The sequence below is a fragment of the Amia ocellicauda genome, chromosome 23 (genome assembly GCF_036373705.1).
Source record: "Amia ocellicauda isolate fAmiCal2 chromosome 23, fAmiCal2.hap1, whole genome shotgun sequence".
In the NCBI taxonomy this organism is placed as follows: domain Eukaryota; kingdom Metazoa; phylum Chordata; class Actinopteri; order Amiiformes; family Amiidae; genus Amia; species Amia ocellicauda.
The window spans coordinates 7187697-7209976 of record NC_089872.1 but is presented as its reverse complement, the minus strand read 5'-3'; the positions used below and the strand labels follow the sequence as shown (position 1 = coordinate 7209976).

Genomic DNA, 22280 nt, shown 5'->3' with positions numbered 1-22280 from the left:
TCGGTTTCATGAAGGCAATTTCAGGACACTGCAAGTTTGTATGTACTTGACAACACTTATGGATAATCTCCTCGTGCAAAGCTATATTTGCATTTTATGCTTTGGACACTGGCTCAAGGGCAAGCATTTGATTTTTGAAACAAAGTGACCGATTGATAATTGAAATTAAGTTAAAGGGAAACACTCCCCTGCACCATCAGTGGGACGTTTAGCACCTTTGTACCACTCATCTAACATTTTTTAATGTTTTTTTTTTTATGGCATATAGCTACAGATACTGCAAGGCAGGGGTATCATACTCCAGTCCTGGGAGACCGCAGTGTCTGCTGCATTTAGTTTAGTTCCAGCCCAGCTCTTGGCTCCTTAATTGGTCTAATTAACCAATCAAATGGATGAATTTAACACTTCTCTTCAGACTCTGAAATGTTTTGAGTCATCAACCAATTGTAAGGTATGAGCTATAAAAATAAAATATGCAAGTTTTAGATAAGCCTTCCCGAGTAAACAATGACATTTATTTGGGAGCTCCTGTTGGAACAAAAACCAGCAGACACTGTGGCCCCCCGGGACTGGAGTCTGACACCCCTGCTGTAAGATGTTTTCCTTCTAACGTGTGAACATTACCCTAATTTAGCACTAGGTGGCAGGATTGTGCAAGCAGTCAGCCTGCTTTGCGTATTCATCCACGATGCCTGCACTCCTATCTGTGTTGGGTTTTTGGGAAAAACAAATAGAAGTCCATCATGCATTGCTCTAATGGGTCACCCCATTCCCTGCACGGTAAATGTAAATCCCCAAAGAACAGACTCATTAGAAGGTCTCATTAGAGTGCACTAATAAAACAAGGTGTGAGGAGCTGAGATAAAAAAAAAATAAAAAAAATCACACTATTACCACTGGATGTTTATCTGCTGCACTTCTGAATTGTTTTCAACACATTTCCTTTTAGAGGTATGTTATGAGTCACTCTGTTAAATAGATTAACAGATTTTCTCCTACCTTTACATTTTTATATGTCTCACAGTTGTTCCCAATTGTAAAATAAAATAATTGTTTTATATCAGCTCAGGGTATTGTTTTGAAAATAAAGATTTAAAAGATTTGAGTCAGCTAAAAGCCATTCTGCCAACAGAAATGCAATCATATTTAGAGAGACAATCTTAGCTTGTTCTGTTTTTTTTTTTTTAGGGAACTATCCATCCATTTCGGAAATCCCAGAGATCTTTCTATGGGAAGTTTGTTCAGGAATTCCGCTTGGTTGCTGGGGACAGACGGGTAAGTCAATTTTTTTTTAATTCTGTGCAAAATGAGAGAAAAGGGCACATAGTGTGACATAGTTTGGCAGTCCATTGCAAAAGATCTCTTCAGTGTGGCAGTTTATAGAAGATAGACTTCTGTCCTTTTGCAGCAGCCAGAACACACCGAAGACTGCAAACTGCAAATGCCAGCAATAATAAAAATAGTAAAAAAGCTTATCATTATTTTGATAACAGAAAACAATTGTTTGTTACTTTATTTGTATGTTGCTTTTATTTTTAATAGTTTATTGCTAATTGTCTTATTCCCCTTTCCTTGCTTTATTTATTTACTTTATTTAACTCACCCCTTTTCCTCATTAATGACGTATAAAACATGTATATTTGCATTTATGTGTATGTATTAACCTTTCTTCCCCCTTTGTTCTCTTGGCTCTATTGGGGTGTAGCAGGTTGCTAAGGATTATAGTCAGCTTTTAAGACAATCAGCTTGCATGTTTTCTGAACACTGACATGATGAAATGTATTAATTGGTTTAAAGATTTTCTTGTTTATTAATCTGTCAGTTTACTCGGTTTGAAATGACCAGGGATGCCAAAAAGCTGCATGTGTTCCTACCATAAAGCACCCCAGAGACACTAAAAGGATATTGAAGATGTGAGAAAATTAAAGATTATGACAGTATAGATATACGGTACTGTGTGTAATCCATTTACTTCAACAAATGGACATTACAACAGGATTATGTTGCGTAGATTACAGGAACCAAACAAATTTAAGGATAAGTATTTATTTAGAAAAAATAATACTGTTAAAAAAATAAAATAAATACTTCCCAGTGAATAAATTCTTAAAAATTCAACAGTGGATCCCACATGCCCATTCTTTAATGCTGAAGTTGCATGTTAGTAGGGCTGGGAATTCAGCTTTTTTTTTTTTTTAAATAACAGGGCAGTCATAACCTGTAGGTCCTCTCTAACCCACATGACCCCAAGCCAGTTTAGGTGATTCTGTACCTGAGTTTAGTCCACCAGGGGCCAATTTAGACTGTAGCAACTTTGACTTCCTTCCTTATCAGCTGACTGGAGGGATCTACCTGGGTGGTGAGGTCACAGGGCACTGATTGGGGGTCCGTTTCAGACAACAATATTACTTGAGGTTTCATGATCATTCTCGCGATTGACCGTGCCCAAATCTGACCTATCTTCCCATGCATTTCCCAAACCACCTTGTGAAATTGCAGTGTACGATTGATCCTGAAGTGGATTGCACAAGGTGCCTTCCCAGTAGAGGTGCTGAAAAGAGTGGGGAATCGATCACAAAATAATCTGTTTGTTCAATATATTCCCTGTGATTTTAATTTTATATTTTAATGAGTAGCAACAAAATTTAATATTATGTAACTGAATAAAACATTATTATCCCCCTGATAATGTAATAAATCCACATGCCTATAAATTATGTGAGCTACTATATAAATTACAATGGGTGCTGAAACAAATAAGGGAAAGCAATAGCTCATATGATGGAGAAGGACTCCACAAAAGACATGTATTCACTAAATAAGAGGTGGAACTACTTGTCAATGAAGTAGATAGAGGCCGATAAATGAGTTGTGTAGCAAGATACATAACAACAACAATATCATCTCAAAAATATTAAACAAGGGAAATAAATAGAAGCAAAGATCAACTAGAATGCTAAAGTTTCTGGAGAAACTGTCTGCATGTGAAAGTATTTTTGAGTACATTAAGCAGTATCTTTCAGTGTACATGTAGTACTGTAGTAAGTTTAAGATACAACAGTATACAAAAGTGTACTATAGGATATCAAAAATGACTACTGTAAACTTTAGTATAAAAGTGTAATATGGTATAAAATATGGTATAAATAGTAGTATATTATTGTGTAATACAGTGTACTACAGTATGTACTGTAGTACATCAAAAGGTAATGAAGTATACTAAAATGTTATAGGGAATTAAGTTTTGTAGGAGCGAATAATATGGAATAATAACTATTAATCGGTACTAAAGCTCTGTAAGAATTTAATGTAGTATATTTATTATTAGTAGTAGAAGAAGTAAAATATGTGTTGGTGTATAAAACAGTATTAAACTAATTTAATGTAGTATACATATTAGAAGTAGAAGTTCAATAAGTATTTGTATAGAATACAGTATTAAAAGGGGAAACCATATGGATAAATACTTAAAAGCATGATCAAATCATAGAAAATACGCTATATTATAGGGAATTAACTGAGGCATTTTTCTGACCAGGTTTCATAGCACAAAGTTGTGACGAGACTGAATAAATGCATCACTTTTAAAACGTGGCCTTTCCAATGATCGTGAGATGATCGATAGACTCACATTGCTTGGGAAACAACCCCCTGGTGTTTGTCTCCTTAGTGCAGTTTCATGGGAGAACCATAAACATCAAGCTCATTACACATAATGGGGTGGGGGATCTGACAATGAGCCAGTTTTGTGTTTGACCAATAAACTACAGCTTTGATAAAATCCCTGACCTTAAGGCAGATTTGATGGTTGAGTTGCGGCAATCTCTGTGTTCTATTAAGGCTTGTCACATTATCCAGAGGTTACACTAGTCCCAGTTTATAAGAGCATTTAGTGTGCTTTATACTAGTGGTATTATTAATAATAATAATAATATTATTATTATTATTATTTTTATTTCTTGGCAGACGCCCTTATCCAGGGCGACTTACAACATAAGTGCAAACAAAGTGCAAAAACACAGTGAAGTACAAGGCATCAATCATTACAAATTCAATTTAGCTAAAACAGCAATTCAAAATAATACATTTTACAAATTCCAATTTACACAAGTACAGTAAGTGACTTCCTACATCCTGGACGTTGAAAGCTAAGTGCTGTCAAGATGTAGGGTCACTGTCAAGGGCTACGGGAAAGGGAGCAAGGAGGAAAATGATCAAGAACGCGAGAAGCATAATAAGAACTGTGAAGTGCTATCTAGCAGTGATAGAGGACTAATATTACAAGTACTGTCGGAAAAGATGCGTCTTGAGTAAGCGCCGGAATGAGGTCAAGGACTCTGCTGTTTTGACTTCGGTGGGCAGGTCGTTCCACCATTTAGGGGCCAGGGATGAGAAGGAGCGGCTCTGGAGGAAGGAGAGTGGAGAGGAGGCAGAGTAAGTCTTCTGGCACTGGAGGAACGCAGAGGTCTGGAGGGGATGTATGGAGAGACAAGTGACTGAAGGTAACTCGGTGCAGTGTGGTCAAGACAGCAGTAGGTGAGGGTCAAAGTCTTGAACTGCATACTTGCCGGTATCGGGAGCTAGTGGAGGGAGTGGAGTAGCGTGTGCGAATCGTGGCAAAGAGAATATCAGACGAGCCGCAGAGTTATGGATAAGCTGGAGCGGGCGGGTAGTAGATGCAGGCATGCCGGCCAGGAGGGAGTTGCAGTAGTCCAGGCGGGAGACGACCGATAACTGGACGAGTAGCTGAGTCGAGTAGTCGGTGAGGAAGGGACGGATCCGGCGTATGTTGCTCAGGAAGAATCTACAGGTGCGTGTCAGCGTGGTGATGTGCTGGGTGTAGGAGAGTGCAGGATCCAGGGTGACTCCTAGATTTTTAGCACAAGAAGAAGGAGAGCGTAGTGGATTCCAAGGGGATCGAGATGGGGAGGTCAGCAGAAGGTGAGGAAGAGTGCGGGAAAAACAAGAGATCCGATTTGGAGAGGTTGAGCTTGAGGTGGTACGAGTGCATCCAGGCGGAAATAGCAGACAAGCAGGAAGAGATGCGAGAGGGGATGAAAGGGTCAGAAGAGGGAAAAGACAGGAAGATCTGGGCATCATCAGCGTAGAAGTGGTAGGAGAAACCATGGGAAGCGATGAGGTGGCCCAGGGAGCGAGTGTAGAGAGGGAACAGGAGCGGGCCCAGGGCGGAGCCTTGGGGAACACCTGTGAGGAGAGGTTGGGGGGTGGATGAGGAGCCATCTTGGGTGTCACTTGGTAGGACCGGTCACTGAGGAGAACCAGGTGAGAGCAGTCCCAGAGATTCCAAGGTCAGCGAGGCAGGATGCTTGCTGTGGATTGACCTTTGTGTCAGTGTATCTTGGGTTCAATCCCCTACTTAGGAATTATCTGGATGCTTTCCATCTGGACGAAACTTTACGAAGCACGTGAGGCTACTCAGCTACCGGGAGGGCCCGTCTCACTGTGCTCACATCGACGGCAGGGGGGTCGAAGGTACTCCAGCCATTGACAGAGGACAGCAGGGGTTACCATCCCAAAGTTCCTGCTGGCCTAGAATTAAAGCTTGCGAGCCATTTTCCCTCTCTTACTCTGATTCGTATTGGCAGCTTCAATTGCTCATTCTAGGGAAATTTTCAAGACCAGCACCTTTCCACAGTACTGCACAAACTCCCAGAGACCAGAATAGTGACTGGGATGTTTCTTATGCAGCTCTCTCACGTTCAGGTCTTAACCTTTTTATCTTTTATTGAGTGCCTTGATTCTGGTAGGTGAGCAACACCCCCTGTTGCATGAATGGGCCTCGAACCTTGAACTCTTGACCTCAAGAAAATGCATGTCGACCCATTTCCACAATCTTTTAATCGCCAGGATCTACTAAATCTATTAGTAACTAAATACTCCTGTCTGGAAAATGAACTTTGTGGGTTATCAAGCTCTTCCAGGACACTCCTAGAGGTGTGAAGTTTTATCTCTTATTGGTATTTCAAGATGATAATCGGTGCTGAATACAATTTCAGGAGTTCAAACAACTCCAATAGATGTATGTAGTAGAAAGTAAATGGTTTATTTTGGCTTAGACTTGCTTGACTAAGGGAACGATGACCTGGCCATGAGGACAAGGCCATCGGATCCCCCCCCACAAGGTGGAATGAGGCAAGGAGCAGCTGCAAAGGTGGGGTGTGGGGTGTGGGGTGGAGGAGGGAAAGTGAGTATGTTGCCGGATATTTATCCTTCGGAGGGCGAAAGTCAGGCATGAGATTTGATGTAGGTAGGGTTGGTAGGTTTTTGTATAATTGCATAATTAATTGAAGTATCAATCTGTTTAGATATGACTATTTAAATTGTGTAATAAAAGAACTGGTTCTTTTAATAAGTTCTTAACTTAAAACCATATTGTCTAAAATAATGAAAAGGTTCTGATTTAAGAAATTATGAGTTCAATTAAGGATACAATTAAGTAATTGAGAGCTCGGCTGGAATACAAACCAGCAGGGTAGGAGGTCTTCCAGGCCCAGGGTTGGGAACCACTGATTTAGTTTAAAACTTTGTTCACTAAACTGCACTTGGTTATCAGTTCTGGCTTTTCAGATTTAGATTCAGACATTGACTAATTTAGTCTGGGAAGCTGTGAAGGCTCTGAGTTACATAGAAATGCATGGAGAGGTAATCAAACTTTTGCACACCCACTGTCTGAACTCAAACACTGGAAAGATACAATTGTATCCAGTATACTACATTATGTTGTAGAATTAATTATTTAAGATTATGCATATGTTCAATTACATCTAAATTGTAAAGGTACTTACAGATTTATGAGACAAAACACAATCTATTGTAATATAATCTCTTTATATTATGAAACACAAGTATAAAATCATACTAATTTCCACATTTGTAAAATTGCAAATAGTTGTCTTTCAATGGATTACACTTGTTTACACAGCAGTGAATACATTGATTAGCTTAAAATAGATTTTCCCTACCTGTGGTGGGTTACTGGGGTGGGTTACTGTGAAAGTGCCATTGCTTTCCCACTGTTTTCTTGCTTCCGTGGTCTCCTCTGTATGCGAGCAGGGGGGAATTGATTGACACCTGCAATGTAAACAAGCTACCGTATTAACAAGGTCACAGTGGGCTGCCAATACATTGCAGCTCTGTTTTGTCTGTTTCCCCCACTCTGTCTAGTTCGAAACAGCATTAAAGCAGCACAGAAGCACACTGCCAGGCAGGAACCTTGCTGGAGGCCCATATATTTCATTTCCCATTGCTGTCTAGGGTCTGATCTTGTCACCAGTTGCCACAGCTCCTGTCATAATACTGCTTACCGCAGTAATTGTATATTTCACAGTACTTTAAAGATCTTGATTGCCTTCAATGTGAAGTGACAAGTCAAGTACAAGCATTCAGGCTTGTGTGCTGGTTCCTTGTTTGCTTTGTTTTTTGTAATGGTGGTGATAATAACAGCGACTTTTTTTGTTTTTGTCTTTTGTTGTTCATTATTTTTCTGTAATGCAGAATCTATACCTTTTTTCATTCTGATTACAAGTATAATACTGGAAAATGAGAGAGATGTTAATACTTCTTGGTGCTGCCCCCCCCCCCCCCCAAAGAAACAGCCACTTATTGGTGTGGATGAAATTAGAAGTGGTGGTAAAATTGGTATGAGGCTCCAGGCAGACATTTAATGGCTTTTATTTTCAGGGTTCATTGGTGCCTGGCCTTAATTCCGAGCTGATTTGGCTTAACCATGTCTTAATAAAATATATCACATCAAAATTAATTGCAAAACAAAATGTTTTCTGTTTGATCCCAAAAATTTTTTCTTTGAAATGAAATCTCTTCAGGCACAGTTCCTCGGTGATGCAATTGATAAGAGTACAATTTAAAACCAAACTATGCAACTGCACAAATCCAACACTGTATAAAGTATGCAGGGTTTTGGCTGGGCAGTAGCTTTCAGCTATCGCCATTTAAAAACACACACTTGCTTACCTTCCAGCACCAATAAATGCTTGCCAAAGAAGGAGAAAAAAAGCTTTCAAGTTTCAATATTTTTGCCACGACAAGTCTGTTCTTCTTTGCAACGTTCAAATGTGTTTTTGTAAAAGTCTGATTCATATTATATGCCGATTGATTTTCAGTCATGGAAGATCTTGCTGTTTGGCTTCCTTAACATAATCTGCACTGGGTTCCTCCTGATGTGGTGCAGCTCCACCAATAGCATGGGTGAGTACCAACTCAATGTTCTAGTATTCACAGACTTCACTTCACAGCAAGATAAACTGCTCCAGCGTTGTTGTGTATATCATTTATGAAGAATTCGGGTTATTGTTCTACTTTAGCTAGTTTGGGCATTTCACCACATTTTGCTGCAACCATCACTGTGTTGCTTAAACTCATAATAATAAGTCCAGTGTTATGACCATCAAGATAGCATTCATACAAGGAGCGGTTCTGACATGTCTCCTATATGATAGAGGAATGCAAGCTAAGGCACTTCCATCACATCTAAGTTTAGAGTGTTTTATTTCAGTAGTTAGCAAGTGATGTCACACAGAAGACTAAACGGACATGACATCTTGACAGTGATTGTGTCAGTCTTCACAGTTCTAAGGTACCCTTGCCATGGTGGGAACAATGAAAATAAAATGGTCAGGTATGCCTCTTGAAGGTGAAGCAATGTTGTTGTTTTTTTAACACTGCTCTTTGCTCTTTCGTTGGTGAAGATGGTTTTGAAGGGTGCACCACCCAGCTGTCATGAATCTTTATGTAAATTTCCTTTACAGATCCCAGAAAGAGGCTGTGGTAAGATTATGAGTGTGGTGGAGAATATGGGTGGGCAAGAGCAGGGTAGAAAAAACAACTCTGTATCATTGGTTTAGGAATACAAAACCCAAATGTGACTGGGTGTTAAACCCCTAGTTGTCAAAAAGGAAATTGCAAGCTGGTGTCTTTTTTGAAGAATCGGGTGCACAACCTCTGGGAATTGAGACATGTCTTTGTAGGTCTTAGCTTTCGTTTTGTGAAAGCTTAACAAATCATATGCAGTCCTGTAAAGACTTACTTTTACTTTTTGTCCTGTCAGAAAGAGAATTCAAGAAAGGTTAAAACGAGATACGTGTTGCGTGTTCAACAACATTAAATACATTTGACCTGACTTAATATCTACTATACTATACTATAGTATTATGGCATAAAAAAGCAACAAGGATACAATTTGATTCAACAACAGCAATGTTGCAATACACCTCCTCACACACAATCCTGTCCAGTCCAGGTTTTGAAACTTTTGGCTTTTGTTGCACCCTGACTAACTAATTTGAAGTGAACCATATAATAAACAAACCTATAAAGTCTGCCTGGCCTTCCTTCTGTGCATCTCAAGTATATTGATCTCAGAGTAGAGTTAGACTACCAATGGTTTAATGCTTTAAATGATTTGCAGATCATAAAATCAGTGTGTTGTCTGGGTTGGCAATGAAGTCACAAAGAAGTTCCCTTGCCTTCTCTATTACACACCTCTCCAAGCACCAAAGAAATACTTTTTCCAGCAACTAACATTAATTTAGAAAAAAATCTGTAACAATTGGTAATATTGAAATTATCCTTCTTGTCCTTAGGAAACTTTCAAACTTTGCTTCAAATTAAGTTATCCAGTTTCGTAAGTGGCATTGGTTAAAAAGAAAAGTAATCTTCAGTAATGTCACCCGCAAGTTTTTTGGTTGCTTTTTTTCATTTATTTAATGCTGTGCTTTCGTAAATCAATATGCATTGCATAATATGTGAGTTTCTCGCCTCGTTACCTTCCCCAGCATAATCCTGTTCATTTATAGATGGTTAAACTCCTGCTCTCCTGAAAGCAGCCAGAGGGATTGGAAACTGCACATCTATCTGTTTTATCCTCATCCCCACAGCATGGGCCCAAGCACAGCACAGACAAGGCACACGAATAGAGGAATTTGGGACTGGGTTTTACATTTGTTCAGTTTCTGTTTGTGTCCCTGGCTGATGCTTGATCCGGAGACAGTACTTGCTGCTACTTCATTAATGGAGGTCTGATGTTCACTGATATCCAGCAGAGGCCGTAATGAGTCCTCCAAACAAATTTTGCTGCATCTCAAACTAATCCTTCATCCACCCAGCTCCACAGTGCCAACAAAGGTCTACAGACGGGCTTAATTTGAGCTGCCCTTCATCTCTGCGCTTGTTTTCCAGCAACTGGGATAAGATCTTGTGTAAATGTCATTCGGCCTTTGGCTGTCTAAGGAAAACTCTCTCCCTCTAGTGGCCCTGGTTCATATAAGTTTTTTCATATTATCATTTATTTCCAATCAGGGATGAATATGGAATACTTCTCTTGTTTCTGATTTGCGTCAGTGGAAGATTAAGACTTGATGTCTTGCAAGATAGAAACAGGTTCCTTTTCCGAGAGAGGTTAGTCAGGAAGCACTTTGTGAGGTGTGCAAAAAACGTAAACCCAAATGTTGTCAGAGAGACAAAATTAGCTTGGAGCCTTCATGTGACTGATATCATAACCCAGGTGCTGTGTAGCCTCTGAAACATAAAATAGATGAGTCTACAGGAACTTGTTTGTTATTGTCAGCGCACTGAGATCAAATTTTGCATCGGCAGGTTATATTGGGTTACAAGCTGTTGAAAATGTACCTACTTTAACTTGATATGAGCATTCTTTTGTCAACACTTCTCTTCCTAAGATCAATACTCTTCCCTTGCCCTAAAGCTTTCTCATAGGTCAGAAGAAAAATAGGAACTGGATCTCTTGACTGCAAACTGCAGGCAAGACTAGCTAATGCTTTTCAAACTCCAAAGTATATGTAAAAACAACAAAAAAACATGTTGGATTTGTTTGTGTTTGTTTTCAGATAATTTAATTTAATACCACATACTAAACCAAATATCCATACTTCTCTTTTTCTCCTGTTATTAATAGCAACTCGCTCTTTGCCCTAGTCGCTTGTGGTGGAATGCAAAGGTCAGGTTTATTAGTATGTTTTAGATTGTACAACCTGCGGTCCAATTATACAAGCAAGAGAATAACTCTGTGATTCTGTCTTTTATGAGTAACTAGACCTCCAAGAAAGCTTACCCCCATACATTTTTATATGGAGAACTTAAATGTTTATATGTGCACTAATATCTATGCTTCATACAGACATTCAGTGTTGGTTCATTGTACTGTAGAGCATAGAGATCAATGGATCTAATTAATGATCTGATGAATTTAGTCAGATTTATAGAGGTTCAACACTGACTGAGTGCAGGGGCGTCGCAAGGGGGTAGGCATCTCAGGCAATTGCCTGGGGCCCCGGGCTGGCGGGGGGCCCCGAAATGGGAAAACTCCCCCCCGCTCTCACTGGCGAAAGCACCGTCCCCAACCGTCAGAAATTATTTTGCCTGGGGCCCCCACATACTCTGGAATCGCCACTGACTGAGTGATGGCAGTGTTGGTTACAGAATGGGCAACTGAGTCCTTGGCGAAATCTGTAGTTGGCTAAGGTTTTGTGGAAATTCGGTTATTGAACATCTGGGACCGTCTGTCCTGTGATGACAGTAAGACTTTAATGCGTGTAATACAATATGTTCCTTTAGTTGACTGCCTCATTTAATGGAGCCACACACCCATTTGTGTGTAATGGTTACAATGTTGAATCTGCAATCAGTGCAGTTGGACTTGTGCCAATTAGTGTCCAGTTAGATGCCCTTGAACAGTATATATTTTTTGCCCTTTACAGTGTTCGATATTTGGACATGTTTAGACCAGACCAGACTGTATAATCAGATTGTACAATAGGAGGCCCTGGGATGATGCCCAACATCAATCACAGAATCTACCTCATTGGGCCGTAGTGTTTCGTTGCCCTAAGCCACTTGCAATGTATAGTACACTTAATGTACTGGAAAAGGCATCCACTTTGCCTGAATCTGTACTCCTGGCCCTCCCTTCAAAGCGTGCATCTCAAAACAGTGTTGTGCTGTTCAGAGCAGCGCGCTGATGGGAGTCCCCTGGGAGAGCGAATACCTACGCCATAGTGTGTTCCCTCAACATGTGTGTGAGTGTGCTGTACATATGACACAGCTATCCATCAGCCTGTACTGAAGGACATGTTATCAGGACTCTTCACCATAGTCTAGATCAAACCTAAATCTCCACCTACTACAACATTTCTCTCTCCGTGCTTTCATCCCATAGCGGACAAAATAATTGTAGCCACAAAAAAAAAAAAAGAAAAGGGATCACTTTCTGCTGCCTCTCCACTCCCTCTTGCTTTATTTACACACAAACATTTTAGTGAAGATGCTCTATTTAACAACAAACAAACACCAATGCTGCCCCCCCAACCCCCCGTAAGAAATAAAAAGCAAGCAAGCTCAAAAGCCCTTGTCTTGTAAATGTCTACTCGTGTTTATTCTGTGGCAGAGCGGCGACGGCAGCACCGAGAGGCATCGTCTCAGTTCCAGTGTGTTCCTGTGTCTGTTCGCTTGTACAGCTGGGAGAAGCCAAGCGAAAGGAGGTCAAGTGCCTGCCCTCCAGGGGCCACAGCATGACTCACAGCCCAACTCGGGGCTTTAACCCTCCTCTCGCTGGCTCTAGCCCCTCAGCACCAATCCCCTCTTTGCGTTTTCTCTCCGACACGGCGTTTCGTTAAAGACTCGAGTGGCGATAGGCTGATTCTGAGGATGGACAGAAGACTCGTCTCATAGCACACTGGGCAATGTGGCATTCAGACTGGGCACAAGCATGATGTTTTCCTTTTTGCTTGTTTGTTTGTTTTTGTGTGTGTGTGTGTGTGTGTTTGTGTGTTTGTTTTTTCCAGAAAACCACTATTACACATTGAATCCATGTTACCAGTTTTACAGCAGTCATTTTACAATGAAATAATACTTCCTGTACTTTGAAACCATTTCAAAGCACAATTCTAGTCTCTGTTTTGGCTGCTGACATTGTCCTGAAACCTTTAGTGTTGGTGCAACTGTAGTCCTTTTGGATAAACCATACCAAAGCCCAGGCAAAGTTAAGAATAATAGTTTTCTTTCTTCGATTTGTGGTGTATTTATCTAATTATTTGAAGACTCATGATTTTCATCCAGATCTTTTCCTCCAGTTTAACAATTTTTTTAACTTGCACAACTTGCAATTTTTTTTTTTATTGTAGCCACTGTATGTCAGAATAAATGAACTACAAATCACTGCCAGGCTTCAGGCTATATCCAAAATTAACTAGAACACGCTGTACATTCAGCTTTTGCACATTAGCAACAGGTTTTGATTTTGTCCTGCCTGTTTGTCCAAATTATCGTCCCACAAAATAATTTAAAGCTTAAAGGGGAAAAAAAATCCATATGAATAAAAACACAATGCCCTGCACATTGAAGTCAGTTTTCAGCCTTTGCTACAGTTAACCACCGCATTGGAGGGCTTCTCATCTCTTAACTCGCTTTGACAGTCATTAAGACTGGGGTGAAAGAAAATCTAGTGTTGAAAAATCGTTTGCGCGGGGTCTTTTACCAGTTTCTTCACAGCTTCTATGCACTGTGTTCCCGAATGAAGCCCTGTGGCTGAAGTGCACAGATTAATGTATGTATTTAATTGTAATTTTAAAGCAGAGTGTGCTCTTTAAGGTTTCCAACACAGCCTGCATGTCATCAAAGTCTGTGCTCGTCCTCAGGGCAAGAACGGTCTTCAGTTAATGAACACCGAGTCCTGGAACACCATGTGTATGCGTAAGGACATGCGTCGGCAGAAGTCTTTGAAATCCGAAATGCATGCTTATAAGTAGGGTGAAATGTGTGTTTATTTACTTCATTATATCTGTATTTATTGATCAACACTTTTTGCTTTTTTTTTGCTCTGTCATATCACAATAGTAATACAGATGTCTCGAATAACAGAAATAAATGGACTTTAATGACGAAGAAGTCCCCAAACTCTACTTCATGTACGGTTTAGGTTTTGCTGCCATTTGTGTGCAAAGAACATTCAAACTCTCTTGGGGTTTCAGCATCGTGTGCGGGGAGAGAACTGCCTTCTCTTCAATATGGAGCATGTCTGAAAAATAAGACTTGGCCCAACCTGGGATTTAACCAGCTGGAAAAGTGACCTCATCTCTGACTGAAACATTAATATGACTCTGGTTTTGACGTTCCTTTGGGACCCATCTTCTCCATCTATGAATTGCTATTGGGCTACTTAAAGTCTAGGGTTCTTTCTGCCATCTGCAGCATAAAATTACATAAGTGCTGCTATTCATTATTGTCCAATCAGACGGACCCTGTGTACGGCAGGTTTGTTTTTCTAATACTTATACATAATTTGAACGTTAAGTATTCAATTTGTTCAATTTTTTTTTTCCCTCCTTTTCATTAATCTGTGCATCTAATCCTAATGTTTACATGTATTGGTTTTTACTTAAGCCCATTTTATGGTATTTAAATTGGGCTTATGATTAGAAGTTGTTTAATCCATAATGGGGCTGGTGACTTAAGATTTTAAATATCATTACGCTTTTTTTATTCCATATCTTACAGCTTGGTTTGTGAATAACAGTATCTGAAATATCAATAATGTCTGCCTTTCAGCTCTCAATTATGTCCATAATGCTTATGAAAACGCAGATTAAAAGGGACTCTTATTTATGCATTTCATTTATTGATACACAGGTATGCGAGTATCTTTTATGTGTTTATGGATGTTCTGGCATTTAAAATAAGTTTCCTTGGGGGAACAATCCTCTATTACAATTTGTTTTATTTTTTTCCACAGGCAATTGTTTTTAATAAATGGTTTACACTTTGTTATGCTTAAGAGGATTTAGTCAATCATTTAATATCCACAGTAAACCTCCTATTCACACATTGTGGGGCTTTATGTCCTTTAAGTTAAGGTCCTATAGTTTCTATAAGGGTTTACTCGGGCTGTTCTATATAATTTAAACGATTGCTGTCCTGAGCAGGACTACAATGTATAAAAGTTCTGCTCACCAGGAAAATACTAATGTTGCACAAAACTGATGAGATTCCTTGTTGTCCATATGACTAAATATACATTACTTAAAAATATGACATTGAAACAACAGTGGCATATTAGTCTCAAATTTCTCCCACTACCCCTTTCTTACCTGCCAGTTTTGATATCCTTAAGAAACCTATCTGAAACCAATAATCCTCTTTATGGGAAGTGAAGGTTACCGAATCTATATTTTGTTTCTCAAATGCAAGGCTAATATCACAAAAGATCCCTTCGGTAATGTTATCCATTTCTGAAAGGAGTTATTGTTAGTTCCTGCACTGGGATTGGACCAGAAGGCTATGGAAATCAAACACATTTTATAATTTAATGTGGAAAAAAGTGGTGTTATAAAAATGCAGGACAAGTGACTACATTTAGCTTTACATTATTAAGGGAGGAAAATGACTGGAACAAGCAAGTTGTAGTTGTAGTGTTGTGTAGTGCTTCATTGATTACACTTTGTGCTGCTTGTAAATATCCTCTAGCTACATATAGACGTTGGCTGTAAGAAGCCATATCTGTGCTCTACATCTTTAATAAGCTGGAAAATGATTTGGTGGTTCAAAGGTAAACAACTTGAGCAAGTGCAATACACATGTGGTCACATCTACCTTGGGGGCTTATTTGCTTTGCGTAACGGAAAAGTATTTATAGTCATTTAAGCTTTGTGTAAAAGATGATTAAGCGGATGGAAAATGGAAGACAAAGCAAACCGAATTCAGGGAGAGTAATTTTAATATAATAGAAAAGCGCTGGCAGTAAACCATGCAATTGTAGGGCAAATCAGGTCATCGAAGTGTCTCGGTTTTTAATTGGGCCTGTCACCCAATTTGTGTTTCCTAAATGGGAAAATGCCATGAGTTATATTGTTGGAAATCCATTGGTCGATTAAGTTATTTTATTTATTTAGAATAATGCCAATTATCATATACATTTTTTGGCATTAAACTTTTTTAGGGGCATTCATGAACAGACAGGAGTAGGTCTGAATGGTGTCTTTTTCTTTTCTTACCTTCCTGTTGTGACAGCAGTGGAGCTCCAGGTTTCTAGCCTCGTTCTGAAGTCGCGCCGGACCACACAGCAGCATGAGTCCTTTCCTCGCCCCATAGCTGTGGGATAGACTTTGAAACGTCATGTGAAAAATCTCTGCAGAAACTCGCCAACCTCGGTGGCCTATGTGACAGAATCTGGTGCTGTGTTATGACTAATCTATCTGCATGTCTGCATAGGGGTCTAATGTGTGAGCTACTGCAGGGACAGGCAGCTCACTTTACCAAACCTGAGCCCCAAGCCACTAATGTCAGGAGGAACTCTGGCCCTATTGATGCCACGTTTCCTTTTAAAGGCTTAAATTTCCCCATAAACAAAAAAAGCTAAAGCAAAAGACGCTGCCAGGTGGTTTTCTGAAGTCGGTCAATAAAGCTTTTAGTTTACATATTGAAGATTTCTGTTTTTTAATATGCTGCGTTCTAGGACACCCGAGCCGAGGGCGGTCGATATGTGTTTCATAAAGCAATGACAGCAGAATGCTGCAGTTTGCAAATCTCTTCCCTGAAATATGAAAACTGGCTTGTGTTTCTCGATCAGAAATCGAATGTTTCTTCACCGTTCTAATGGGTGCCGCGCTGCAGGAGGAAAGCGGATCCGTGGCGGATTAACAAGAGCGAGGACAGGCCCCTTTAAGTTTGCTTCCCCTGGTAACCAGCCTGCAGTTAATGCAAGTAATGGATCTCGTCCCCAGGGCCGGAAATAAAATGGCAGGAATAAATTGAGAGACTTGGAGTGCCTCAGTGTTTGTCTTGTGTTCTGCAGACACCATTAAAAATTCAATTCAAAAGCTGGTTTCATTTACCTTGATTGCGCTTGTTTCTTTTATCTTGATTGATCTGTTCTGTAAACATACACAACTGACCTTAATCTGCTTATAATACGTTACAAGGTTTCCTTTTTTTTTTTTTTTTGGTGAGTTGGAGGGGGGTGGGGGTGAGGGACAGATCTCTTCACTTTCAATAAGAAAAACAGACCCCAGTAGACATCCTTGAAAAGTGAAACCGCTCATCTAATGTCAGTTTGCTGCTTGGCTGTATTTATGCACTTTGTGAAAACAAGCTTGGTGAGTTATTTAGCTTACTTTTTAAGATCTTGTGACTAATCCTTAACCATATGTGATTGGCAGTTGCTAACAAAAAAATAAAATAAACAGCAGATATAAAAACGCTTTATATTCCCATGGTCGTCTAACATTAAGAATCCAAATATATATTTTAATTCTATCAAAGCCTCCCCAACACAGTAATATCAACATTAAAGAACAGGAATTATTTCAAGGTTTGTCTTCTCCAGATCAGTGTTCTTCTGTTTGTAAATAAGATAATATAGCTGATAGCGTGTGATCTCACTATGTCCCAAGGAGGTATGGTCTTTTATTTAATATGCTATACCACTTTTTACTTGTTCTTTTAAGCTCTCCAACTGTATTCTTCCCCTCCCCCTTTAATTTCATTTTAGATTGTTTACCCCCCTTAGGAAGCCAAACTTAAGTTGATATTTATACCAGAGCAGGATAAAAGAAGTTAGCTTGCACACATCCTCAGAGGTTTTGTTTCAATTATATCATGGCAGACTTAGTCAGTCAGGGTCCTGTGAGACTTCCTGTTGCTTAGCAAGCCAAGTAGACACTGGATGACATCTTACCCATCCAAAACAGGCAGGGTTCAGTCACTTGGGCATGGCCACAGTCTGATTATGAGCCAGCAATACCTGGACTGTAGGGGCCAGCTTGCCTTCCTTAGTCCTTAATTCACAGAGATTTGTTAAAATAAGCAGGAGCGTATTCACTGGAAGATGTTCTTCACTCTTTGGGCACCATTCATAAATCATATTTTAAATGGAATGTAAGATTTACCTCCCCTCTTTTCACAGAGGAAAAAACATTGTTTGGTTTTGTTCACTGTTCTGTTAGCTCCCTCAAAGATGCCACATTCCTGCACTTTTCTCTGATTAGGAAAAACAGGTATTAACTCGATTGGTTTCTATTTTTTCTGCTTTTGTTTGGCCCTTTGTGAGCAAATTAAGTATTGCCTGATTTGTGAAGTAGAAAACGAGGGCTTAGTGTGCACTTGAAGTAATTGTGGTTGTAACAGAATTGTAGTTCCGTGTTTTGCGTCTGAACTAATTTCTTCTGCTTGCTTGAGTTCACGAGACAGCTTTTAAAGGTGCAGGAGCTGTGACTTCCAGTAAGTAATCAAGACATTTTACTGAAGCCGGCGCTCACTAACATACAACAGTCGCCTTTTTTTTGAAGCTGGAAACTTCAGGTCACATTCAGTCAGGGATGTTCGTGTGATGCAAGTCGTGACAAGTGACATCTCTGTCTTGCTGATGGATTAGATCAGTGGAGTTGATTAAACATGTCAAAGTGATGTGTGAAAACAAAATAATACCTCCCATACAAATCTTGGTTAATCTATTTTAAATCATATCTAGCTTACACACAGCGGGTTTGGAGGCAGACCTAGATGTCAAGTTGTCATAATCTGCTGGACAGCGGCAACACAAAAGATTCCTCTGCGCTTCCCTCCGAATCCTTCCCTCGGACCAGGATGGTTTCAGTGTATGGTTATTCAGACGATAGTGGAGCAGGGGAGGCGGAATGATGAGGATCTCCTGAGTGACAGGCGCTAAAAGCCTGTTTAGGGTGAGAAATCCCTGATTCACATCCTGCTTTTTTGGTCCACTCACAGATCAAGCTTCATTCATCAGCCGCTGTATTGTGTGTTGTATCATAGGCACAAAATTGTTAGGTTGATGTGCTGCAGAGGTTTACCATTCCAAAGAACTGACGGAGGTACTCTTTCCAAAACAACAGTAGGTTTGCCTGGGATGTAAAGTCCGTTTGACTTTCGGATTTCATAATAGTGTGCAGCCTTCTCTGTGGGCTTGCGAAGGAAGTGCACAAATCCCAGATGTGGTGTCTCTCCAGAGTGGCCCAAGCAATATTTCCCAATTGGATTTTAGAATAGTGGGTTAATCTACTTTTTTTTGGCTCCCACAGTGATACTTAGTAAGAAATGACATCAATGAGTTTGTGTTTCCCCCAGCACATAAGCACTTTGTAAGATTACATCCACAAATGTTCCTGTGCCAGGTAGTTACATAAGTTGAGGCTGTTTAGAACTGCCCAGTAAACGTGGTAGCTGCAGTTAATTTCACAAGATACTCTTTACTGGGTCAACAAGACATTTAAAATCCCCTCCAAATGGCCGGATGTAATTCATGGGACTGTGTAGTCTCATTGGTATATGTGTGTTTGGAGCTGATTACTTATTACATTTCCTAGCAGACACTCTTATCCAGGGTGATTTACAATCGTTGCAATATATCACACAATTTTTTACATACAATTACCCATTTATGCAGCTATTTTTTTACTGGAGCAATAAAGACACATTGCCTTGTCCAATAGTATGACAGCAGTGTCCCCCACCTAGGATTGAGACCTTGACCCTCTGCTCTAGAGTCCACAGCCCTAACCACCACTCCAGTTTGTTGTTAGTGCAAATACTTATTCCCCCAATAAAAACGACAACTTGACTTTAAACCGGCTTCTTACTTTATAATTTGCTCTGAGACTCTTGCAGTTGCTTTTGGATCGGTTTGTTACATTTCTTTAAGTTTCAGTGCCACTCCGTTCCCGGCATCGGGCTTTTTGTTTTGTTTTGTTTTTCCTTTGTGTGTGTGTGTTTGTGTTTTTATTTTTATTTTTTTTCTTTATTCCATAATCTGTCAGAATCCTTCTAAATCTTAATCCGGGATCTGTTCCAATCTCTGCAGTAGACAAAGTATACTTTGTTTAGAAAGCATTATGCAGTAAATGTTAAGTGCTGATTGCCCCTGGATTAAAAACTTTATTACAGATCAAATATCACATCAAAGCAGGACACTATGTACAGGGTATCACTGAGAGCCTCTTCAGAATTATTGTTATTATGATTTGTTATTATCATCATCAATATTATTAATTTCTTCATGCTTTTCACAGCATTTAAGTGACTGTTCTCTAGCAAAGTTCCCTGCCGACTCGGCCCACTTGCTGCGTTGTCAGATTAAGATATGTAGGGATGAAGTATTTTGTCTCTTGATTGGGTGTCCCTGGCAGCCCTGGTTTCTGCCAGAGTAGATAAAGTGGCCAGTCATGTCTTTCACATTGGTACACACTGTCCTGTTCCTGCTGGGAGTTTGTCACAGGGGGGATTTTAGACTCGGCAATCTTCTTAACTACCTTTTCAAATTCCACTACCAATTAATCACTGCATTGTTGGGTGGGGGTTAGCAATCACATTAGTGTTGTGAGAATTATTCTAAGTTTAGTTTAAAAGAGAGCTATGGTGTACAATGTGTTTTGTGTTTTTGTTCTTTCTTCATTGATTTGAAAATTATTGTTACTATCATTATTGATAAATTTGTCAGACACATTTGTCCACAATAACCGGCACATTTTAGAACTGACTCAAATAATATGACATTAAAGTTTTTAAATTAAAAAGTTCAGTTGTTTACATAGTGCTACATGTAAAGTGTAATGCAGTCGAACAGGACTTATACAGTTCTGTAATTGTACAGTATTAATACTACAGTGTTGTACAGTAGGACTTTCAGGACGTGCCATTCATTTTATTAGTTCTCCTAATCTAAATATCTGTATATATATATATATATATATATATATATATAATCTCCAAAGACAGCCACAATTACAAGAATAACTGCAAAAAGAATAGCCCTCTGGGTAACCACTACAACATGTTTGGTCTTGGAGCACTCTTGTAATCCTTTGTATTTATCTTTTATAATTGAGAGTAATAGCTCCCTGTGGACAAAGTAATGTTACATTGACAGTCTTTGGAAAACAATGCAAAAGGATGCACTCTCATCGAGTCTGAAGCCAGTGTGACAGAGCAGCTGCCAGACACAGAGCAGCAATTGGCAGACGTTGGCTGTTTTGAGCCAAGAAGATGGATATACATATAGACACACTAACAACCCAGTGTGGCCATGTGGCGTTAAGGTTTACCACCATTGCTTGCGCTGTGACTGAATGCTCCCAGATCCGCTTGCGCCGAGCAGTTTAGCCTTTAATCTAATTCAAACGTCAGCGCTAGGGAGAACTCTGTTAAGGACTGAATCTGAAACAAACCAAAACAAGTGTTTACAGTTGCTGGCTGAGCAGGAATGAATGTGACAGACAAAGAAGGGGGAGTGTGAGGGAAATGAGTTTGTTTAGGAGGAGGGGTGGGCGGCAGTCAGCCAGAGATTATCATCTGTCCATTCTACTCTTGTGCGCTTTCCACATTGCTGAAATCTAGATGGGGTTACTATGGAAACACATGGATGCTGGGCAAGAGATCAAATTCCCAGTAAGTTTTACAGACAAACAAACAAACTATGGGCAGTATAAAAATTCATGTATCATGGATGGTCCTAATCAGTGTTATTGTAGCTTCCTAAATTTGTTTTCACACACAGGTGCACAATTATATACAGAGCTTGTATGTATAGATGTGTGTGATTACAGTACATTGTGTTGTGGTTGTGTGGCTCCTGTAAAGTCAGGTTCTCCGGTCAAAGGAGTGTGGTTAATTGGCATAAGGGCATAGTGTCTTTGCTTAGCCACGTCTTGTAATTCTTATTGAGAGAGGATCATTATAGAAGCTTTTGAGATTGTCCAAAGAAGCAATATTTGATTAGTAGCTGTCAAAGATTATTAAAGTAATCCTTTAAAGCATGTCAATTCATAGTCATACATAGACTTGGTCTGAGAGTTGCCAGATAAGATTTGTTGCCTAGATTTTATGGTGATCGCAAGCTTCATTTTCTCTTCCTCTGAGAAAATAATTTAAGCTTGTAGTCTGTTTTTGTCCATTTCTCAGCATGAGAGAATTTTTGAAACCCCATGAGAGAATATTCCTTTTGGAAATTCCGTTATGCTACCTTAAAACCTTAATGGTTCTCTACGGTGTTCAACCCTAAATGTCCTGCAAACAGAGGTGTTCATTAATATAATCAAGTTCTATTGGAGTAACTCCTATTTGAACATTATACAAAACAACTTGTCAAATTCTGGTCAACCTTGTATCTCTACAGCTATAAACACCCCTATTACTTAAAATTGTACTACAGCTCATCTTGGGAGAGTAATACAGTGGGGGAAAAAAGTATTTGATTATTTTGTACGTTTGCCCACTGACAAAGA

General features: G+C 39.6%; 1 protein-coding gene across 1 annotated transcript in view; it reads left to right on the top strand.

The window, feature by feature from the left end:
- slc30a6 (solute carrier family 30 member 6) overlaps positions 1-22280 on the top strand; it is a 51602-nt gene that overhangs the window by 2933 nt on the left and 26389 nt on the right. The window contains exons 3-4 of the mRNA XM_066696760.1: positions 1189-1275; positions 8142-8226. Of these exons, the coding sequence (XP_066552857.1) occupies positions 1189-1275; positions 8142-8226 (172 nt within the window). The remainder of the gene's footprint in view (positions 1-1188; positions 1276-8141; positions 8227-22280) is intronic.